The sequence below is a fragment of the Strix aluco genome, chromosome 2 (assembly GCF_031877795.1).
Source record: "Strix aluco isolate bStrAlu1 chromosome 2, bStrAlu1.hap1, whole genome shotgun sequence".
Classification (NCBI taxonomy): Eukaryota; Metazoa; Chordata; class Aves; order Strigiformes; family Strigidae; genus Strix; species Strix aluco.
This window is the reverse complement of record NC_133932.1, coordinates 70,683,269-70,692,238: the sequence shown is the minus strand read 5'-3', so window position 1 is coordinate 70,692,238 and position 8,970 is coordinate 70,683,269. Positions and strand designations below refer to the sequence as shown.

Here is an 8,970-nt window from a genome sequence, read left to right as displayed (position 1 = left end):
ATTCGAGATTTGGAGCAGCCTCAATCTTCATCCCATGCCTGGCATTTAGCGACCATACGTCTCTGTTCTTTGACTCGTTTTTATTTATACAGTTGAAGAATTCTTTGTCATCTGCTATCCTTTTCTTTGCAACACCTGGCTCATCTAGATTTTTATCCATTCTTTCTCTCTGGTTCTGCAGTTTCTAACCCTGCAGACTGTAGGTTCACTCACTACTTTAATATCCTCTTTAAGGTAGTTACTTATCCACTAGGTCTACAGTTGTTCTTGACCTATTCCAACCTCTTTTAGGGGATGAAAGTGGTATAGAGGATTTTTCATTTTGGATTTAAAGTCCATGATTATTCCACATCCAAATGCTTGAGTTTTTCAGGCAGTCTCACCAATAATTTTTCCATAGTTTCTTAATGTTTGCCCTCTGATATCCAGGACCAGATCTATTTTTGATTCTTATGAAATTTGCAGTAGAAATGTCACATAAGTCATTCATCAAAGGTTATTTTCTATAATCAAATTATTTTTAAAAGTATTTATAATATCCTTTTTGTTTACTGAGAAGAATTCTAGAGCAGCTTCCCTTTGGGCCATTGTGTCTGTTTGGTGGCTGCTGGTAGAAAAAGTTTATTGCCCATCACACCCAAGAATACAGGCTGCATATGGTATTTGTTTTCCAAACTGTCTGGGGAATTAAAGGCTTTTCCAACCCTCCCTGTTGATGGAAATCTCTATCCACAGCCACCCATGAACCTGAGGGCCTATACCAGATTTTGGGGCTTTTTTATCACTCATCCATGGTCACTTTCAAAGAAATGTTTTATTTGTACCATCACCTTTTCTGTCTTCTCAATGTATTCTTTCATTAATTTCTATTAATAATTAGTAACTAATAGTACAAATACTACCTCTATCCTAATTTTTCTCTTCTTCAACACCTGCAGGTTACAGGATGCAGAGAAAAAAGTGGCTTTGTGGTTGGCCTTAGCTCCTGGATTACTCGCCTTCATAGGCTATGGGTGGTACCTGATGGTGCCTACTGCATTCTGAGGAAATCAACCAAAGACTGAAGAATTTAAATACATACATGTGTATACATTTAGAGGTTTGAGCAAAAGAAAAACAAGAATGTTAAACAGAGTTGTGTTTGTTGCAAGTGGGAGAACACACCTTAATGCAAGCAAAGCGCTTGGCAGCCTATCAAAAACATTGTCCACAAAAAAAACGTTCTTCTGTTCTCTGCTATGGGGAAGTCCTGCAAAAGGAACAGCAGGCACCAAAACAGCACAGCAGCTGTTGGCTGTTTCTCCTCGGATGTTCCCACACTCTTTCAGACAGGAGTCACAAGTCCCTGCGGTTGGTAGCACTAGAAGCAGCAGTTAGCAGTTCCTGGGGAGCAGCAGGACAAGCGGCAGGATCTGCTGTGGAAATGAAAACTGAGACAGAAGGAGAGAGCCAGTGAGAAGTTGATAGACACCACGTAAGAAAAAAATAGCCCTACAGAGTCTCTCGACTATTGACATTACCTGTCTTAGCCTATGCCTACCTTAACCTATGTCTCCTAGATGCCTGGTTTTGTTATTTTATTAATATTTCTGTTTGTTGTGGTATTTTATTTCTGATTGATACTGATTTTTTTTAAAAAAAGAGGAGAGGAAAGCAGAAAGGAAAGCTTGGTAATTCCACCAGGTGACTAACTGGTCCCCTGCCATAGGCCAAGAACAAACCAAGAAGAGATGCCAAGTCTGGGACACAGGTAGATCCATGTAATGAATTAAGATATTGACCGACATGCAAATAAGGACCTAGTGTGTGTCCCTCCCTCCCTCCCCTCAGGGTCAGCCTGGACATGAGCTGCTCCTGCTGCCCACGGGTAGGTGGGAGGAGAAGGGTGCTGAACCGAAATACAAGGAGAGCTGTGCCTCGTAAAGGAGAAACCAGAAGGCAGCGAGAGCCGACCTGTGGGACTTTGTGCCACATCTTAGTTTTGGGACAGGGCGGTCGAGTTTTCGCCCGGGGAAGGCGAGGCGTGGGGCGGCTGAGGGACCCTGGGCCGAAACACCCAGTCCTGCCCACATGTGCCACACGGGAGCCCACCCTTTTCCAGGCCCCGGGTCAGGAGGCGCAGGCCTGGCCCGCTCTGCTTTACACGGCCTGGAACGGGGCCCTCCAGCACCGGCCGAAGCGGTGCCCAGACCCCTGAGGGGCTGTGGGCGGGCGAGGGCGGCAGGGCGGCGGCAGGGCGGCGGCACGGTGCCCGCCGGGGCCTCGCTGAGCCCGGCGGCGCGGGGCGCCGTTCCCCCCTCTGGGCTGTGGGGCCCGCCGCCGGTAGCCGCGGGGCTGGCGAAGGCGGGCGGGCAACGGCCGGTTCGGCGACAGGAAACGACCGTCGGCGGGGGCAGCGCCGCTCGCCCCGCCCCCGCCCCCCGCCGTGCTCCCCCGCGGGGCGGGTCCGCCGGGCCGCCCGCACCCCGCGGCTACCACCGGCCGCAGCGCGCGCGGGGCGCGGAGCGGAGCGGAGCGGAGCGGAGGCGCCCACGGAAGATGGCGGCGCCGCCGCCCGCCCCCGCGGTGCCGGCTCCGCTGGCCGTGCTGGACCCCACAGGTGAGCCCCGGCCCCTCGCCCCGCCGCAACTTTCCTGCCCCGCCGACTGCGTGAGCCCCGCGGACCCAGCAGCGGCGGCGGCGCGGGGCGGAGCCCAGCCCGGCGGCTGAGCGGGAGAGCGGGGACCGGCGGCCGGCCCGGGGGAGGCTGGAGGAGAGCGGGGGGCTTCCCCCGGCGGGGCGCGGCTGCCGCCGCCCCGGCGCTTCAGTTACCGGGCTGGAAGGGCGCAAGCGGGGGCTCTGCCCGGGCTGTGCCCCGCAGAGTGCGGGCACCGGGGGGATCCAGCCTGAGGTGGCCGGCGTGGGTCATGCTGTCCCTGTCCCTCTCTCAAAAACTCTTTTAAACTGGTGTTTAAAAATACCAGTTTTTCTTTTGAGCTTTCCGCCGGGCTTAATGAATCGCTGTGCCGATCGTTTAACATTAGAATGAGGAGCTTTATACGGGACGTTGCTAGAAAATGAATGTAAGCGGTATCGTACTCTGCGTGGTGAAAATGGCCAGTTGCTATGCTGGAGCAGGTGGAAATGTCAGCGGGGTGCGGAGCTGGCGTGGGGCAGGCGGCTGGCCGTGACAGGTTTTCGGCTAGTTCGCGTCCGACCCGGGTGGCAGCGGGTTTCTTTCCTCCTGTTTCTATAAATTTAGCGGTTCGTTGCTAAACTGGTGTGCTGCTTGTACTTACAGCGTACATCCTGAAAAATAAAAGTTTATGCAAAAGCAAGGACAAATATTTGGGGGTTGGAACCAGATGATCTTTAAGGTCTCTTCCAACCCCAACCATTCTATAATTCTATTTCACTGTTCCAGTGAAATTCATTAAAGTTGAGGAAAAACAGAACTTACTGCTAGGAGTTACTCTGCCTAGTGATTTGAAAGGATAAACAGAGACTTTGCAATGTACCCAAGGATCTTAACAGCCACTTAAAAAATGTGTTAGATCTTATTTTTTTTTGTCTTAAACTTGGAAGAAAAATGGTATCGGTGTTGAAAAGGTAACAGTGAAAGATGTGCTGTAACTTAAAAATGTTTTCAGGTAAACAGTGGAAGAAGAAGAATATGCTAGCTTTAAACTAGTGATTAGCTGCTTATTAAATTATTTATTAATGAAACAATTGCTGCCAAAGCAATGAAGTCATCGTGTTACTGCCTGATATCACTTACTGTAGCTATACTACATTATATAGCAGGGCTTGCGGGTTTGTTTGGGTTTTTTTCGTTTTGGATGGGGTTTTTTTTGTAACAGAATTATAGAAGAGCACAGTAATGTTTCCTGTGGTCTTGAATATCTAACACACTCATGGAATCTTCCTCAACAAATTCATAATAAAGATAAGAAACGGGCCTGATAAATGCTGCTATCTTGTGGCTTGAAATGAACGCTGTTGCATCTGGTTTAATTAGTTCAGCACTCTGGACAAGTCAAGCGTTTAATCAGAAAAGGGAAAGTAATCACCAATAGCAGGTGGGAATATCTCTTTTAAGCATCTCAGTCCATCATGTTTAATTTTGGGAGGCAGTGTAGGATTAATTCAATTTTACTGGCATAAACCGTTTTTGCAAATACACAATGAAAACTGTAGCCAAGAGAGAAGTGGCACTGGAGTGAGCACTGCAGTAATTAAAAATTATTAATTTAGCTCCAAAGGTCTTCCCTTAAATATTTTCTTGATAGCAGCAAAGCAGCGGATACCTCTGATACTATGCTCCTCTGTCTGTGGTGAATTTCTGCTTAAATTATCTTATTATATATGCTTAATGCCATTCTCTGAAACATGCCACAATTTTTAGTAGTATTCATAAGGTAATAAAAACGCACTGTTTCTTCTGCTACAAAACCTTCCTCCCTTATCTTTTTCCGTATTAGGATGCTAATATACATCAGGCTGGGGCATTATTTGAAATAAGTTTTTCCATTTAGATCAGTTTAACTAGATCAAAGAGGAAGGTATGAAATTGTGTGGTGCTAATATTCAGCAAATGTGATTGTGATCCCAGCAAATTGCTATGTCCTGCAGCGATTCTTTCCTTGCCAAAAATCATTCTACACTTTTTAACAGACTTTATGATGTCTGAAGCTAGATTTTAAAAGGAGTGGTGAAGTTAGCAAAGTATAGTTGCCTTGGTCTGAATGTAAACTTTTTTTGAGTTAAATTGAAGATCATATGCAAGTTTTCCAACAGAGATGCTGTTTCACTCTATTCTTTCTTTCCCTGGACCATTGGATGCATTCCATACCAGAGACACGTTTCATCATTGATTTGTTTGTTCTTCTTTTAAACTCACCCTTTGCTTCATTCAAACCCAGACCCTACCATTCATCATTAGATCCACCACTTTGCATTCTACCAGCAATCTGATCTACACCCTCCCCACAAAACCATTCATTTTCCACAGTCTTCCTAGAAATTGAATTTATCCCCCAGCTATCATGAATGAAGCATTGTAAATATAATTTTGTTTTCTGCAGCTGATGAACAGATAAAAGATTTTGCTGAGTCCAGCAGAGCTTGGTCTTCAGCAGGCACTTTTTACTCTCTGGAGGCTGATCTCAATTTCTCTCCTCACAGGCCTTTCTCTGTCCCAAGGAGGCAGCAGTCTGGTGTCTGTCTTGCTTGTCCTGATGGCCTTCTCTTTCCTTCCATTGGGACAGCAGGGCTGAGTGGTTCAAGCAGGTACTTTGCTTGACAGATGTTTAGCAAGCAAAGCAGAGAGTGTTTCTGGGACTGGTCCTTTTCATGCACAATTTAAGTCTATGCCAGGCAGAGCACAAGCCAGTGATGTGGAAGCAGAATTACCTCTCTAATTTATCTCCCAGTTTTTACTGTAGTGCCCATTGCTGCAGTATCAAAACTCAGTTAATACTTCGCTGGCCAGAACTGCTGAAGAATGTTGCCAGTAGAAGGTAGTAACATGTTCACACCTTCTATCGACCCCAGCTTCAAGCTTGTGCTAATAAGGATATGATGGGAAGATTTCTTTCTACACTCTTGCTTTTTGGTATGCTAGAGGTAAGAATTTGAAGCTATAACTAGATTGGAGTAAGGTCCTGAGTAAGAGTTTATAATGTTCATACTGAATCATTGTTAAATAAGTTAAAGGGGCTAAATGTCAAAATTAGTCTGAGAGTCACTTCAAGATTAAAAAATTGGAAAGTCAATAGCCTACGTGAACTGTTTCCTGCACTACAGGAACATCGGTGTTGGAAAAAAATTCAACCTAGAAATACTGACAGCAACATTTCCTCTGCTCTTAATTTATCTGCTATTCTTGTATATGGTCAGCCTTCAGTCCAAGCCCTGCCCCAGAGAATGTCAGGGAAGAAGGCTGGGCCAGCCCCTCTGTCTGTGCTGTGGATGGGGCTCCCGAGGAAACAGTCTGGCATTGGGTTTCGGCTGGTAGGTACATTAAAAACAGATCCAAAAAACTGCATGGCAACTGCTACAAACAGCAGTAAACAAAGACTCAAAAAATCTTGGGAGCCAACATGACCGAAATAGCAGAAGGGAGCTAATAGTAGGAACCCTTGGCAGCTGTAGCCTCTTTCATCTGAAGATATTGTGCTGCTTTACAAATACGATGTAGGCCTCACAATATGCTGGTGACTTACATACATGTCATTATACACATTTTGATAGATACAGCAAAGATTTTTATTGATGTGACTAAGGAAACCCAGACAGCCAGAGCAGAAACCAGTTTAGACCTGGTGTCTACCCATCTTCTCTGAGCATGTGGCAGTCTTTGAGAACTAGGTCTTGCATGTACCAGAATGGACCTTTCTGTGCTCTGCCTGTAAGTCATCTCTCCTAGGGTGGAGTTTATAGATAACTACATGTAGTTATGAGAGTTTTCAAACTGGAGTATGGAAAAGGAGAGATATGATTGGGTATCTGCCTCTGATTTGAGATGCAGGTGGTAAAAGGTCAATGAATGTGAGGATTGAAGGGTATCACATGTAAATGCCTTCTGACCCATGTAAATTTCAAAGTCAAAGTGTAGTTCAGTCCAAAAAATGACCCTGTAAATAATGACATCCTTTTCTGTTTTATCTCACTAAATCCACATCGAATTTACTCTAATTACAAATAAGAGCATGCTTTTCCTAAGACATTTTCCAGCAAAGTCAGTCTGGGCACTCAAACTCATGTCTTTCTTTTTTGCACATCATTATTGATAACAAAAACTCTGGAGGGCAGGTTGCACCCTTACTTATCTCCATGCAATCTGATTAACCTTTGCCAGTACAGGTATTACTTTGAGAAAAATGTGAAGACTTGGCTCCTCAGGCACTTTTCATTAAAAGCATTCGGTGATTTCAGAAACACTTGGCTGAGGAGTGTCTGTCCCATTGTCTTTCAGAAGGTTTGTGTAACATCCCTTTAGAGTATGTCTACATTGCAGATGCAGTTACATAACAGTGGATATGAGCACACATACCCAAGCACCTTTAGCTGTCTTGACTATCATAAAACCATAGAATCATAGAATAATTCAGGTGGGCAGGTACCTCGGGAAATTGCTAGTCCAACCTCCTGCTCAAAGCAGGGTCAACTATGAGGTCAGACTCGGTTACTCAGGGCTTTTGTGGTTGAATCTTGAAAACCTCCAAGGATGGAGACAGCACAACCTCTTTGGGTAACCTGTTCCAATGCTTGACTGTCCTAATGTTGAATTTTTTTCTGCTTATACCCAGTCTGAAACACTTGTATTTCAGTTTATGTCCACTGTCTTTTGTGACATGAGAATGTTGTGGGATACCATGTTAAAATCCTTGCTAGATTTAACATAAAAGACATCCACTGCTCCACAAGTCCAGTCATTCTGTCATAGCAGACAGCTGGGTTGGTCAGACATGATTTGACTCTGGTAAATCCATGCTGACTGTTGCCGATCACTTTTTCGTTATGTGCCCAGAAATGGCTTACAAGAGGATTTGCTCCTTATTTTTGGTCCCAGCCTCCCAGGAACCAAAGTGAGGTTGATTGGCTTGTAATTCCCTTAATCATCATTTTAGCCTTTTTTAAAGATAGCCAGAGCATTTGCCTTTCTTCAGTTATTGGGGATTCCTCAATCTCCATGAGTTCTCAAAGAGGATAGAGTGTGGCAAGGACATCAGATATTTAAAATCTGGTAGATACATTGAATGAAGCGTTTTAGTTTATGGGAAGGGCAACTGATTTGTGGAGTTCACAAATTCACATTGTGAAGTCTGCTTTACCCTCTTGGCCATGTGAACTGGCTTCGGGGAAGGAACTGCCTTTAACCCCATACACTTGCTGAAGAACTGATTGATAGTGAAGAGCCTCTTCACTTCCATGTCCCCAGTGACCTTCCATGGATTAACAGGTGTGGTGGTTTAGCCCCTGCCGGGGTCTGAGACCATGCGGCCGCTGCCCCTCCCCCACAAAGGGAGTGAAATACAAAGCCCCAAGACTGAAATAAGGAAAGGTTTAATACAACAATGCAATAGCAACACAACAAACAACAACAATAACAGTAATAGTGATAGCAATGAACAGAGCAAAATAGCTACCAAATACAGCAGTGGGAAGCACGATGTACAAAACCACGAGTGCACCACAGCTCCAGCGCCAGGAAAATGTGACCTGCCAGGATGTGACCTCGGCATGGTATCTGAATAACCCGGCTAGAGCTCCCCCCCACTGCTGGGGAAACTTAACCCTATCCTGGTTAAACCAGGACAACAGGGAATTGTCAGAGGCAGACAGCTGGGGCGCAGGCTGGAGGGGAGGTGTCTGGAGAGTCTTGATCTTTAGCAGGAAGATTTTGTACATGCAGATGAAAGAGAGTTGTGTAAGCTCAATAGATATTTGTCTTCAGTAAAGTTGCTTGTGTTTCATACTAAAAGACTCATTTTGGCTGGTTGTTCTACTGGAGAAATGTCAGCAAACGTACAGATTTCTATTATAAATGCATTTAACCGAGTTACCTGACTTTAAATTGGCCACGTAACTCAAGTGACTCATTGCAAATGGCTTCTGCTCCGTTCTTGACTTTCCTGCATTTCCACTGCTTTTGCTTACAGCAGCACCCTCAGAGCCTGATCCACATACCTGCCTTCCCTTCTCACCTACCCCTGCCTGGCAAGGGCTGTTGCCTCCAGTATTCAGTGCAACACACCGCCTCTGCCTCATCCTGAGACCGGGTGTGCAGGCAGTGTTGTGAGGCTGCAGCAGGGAGAGACATCGTCCCTGTGCTGCAGACAGGTCGTGCTCTCGCTGGAGCTCTGTGCTGCCCAGTTGCAGCCTAGTGTAGCACGACATCGCATGGCCCAGTGCTCCAGGGGTGATCCTGCACACTCTTGCCTTGCCTTTTCAAGCAAAATCACCAGAAGGGGGGACCACAGTTTGATT

General features: G+C 45.8%; 1 protein-coding gene across 1 annotated transcript in view; it reads left to right on the top strand.

Moving 5' to 3' along the window:
• Positions 1 to 2,479: 2,479 nt before the first annotated feature.
• TMEM255B (transmembrane protein 255B) overlaps positions 2,480 to 8,970 on the top strand; it is a 75,338-nt gene continuing 68,847 nt past the window's right edge. Inside the window, exon 1 of the mRNA XM_074816922.1 lies at positions 2,480 to 2,599. Coding sequence (XP_074673023.1) covers positions 2,539 to 2,599 — 61 coding nt within the window. The 5' untranslated portion in view covers positions 2,480 to 2,538. The remainder of the gene's footprint in view (positions 2,600 to 8,970) is intronic.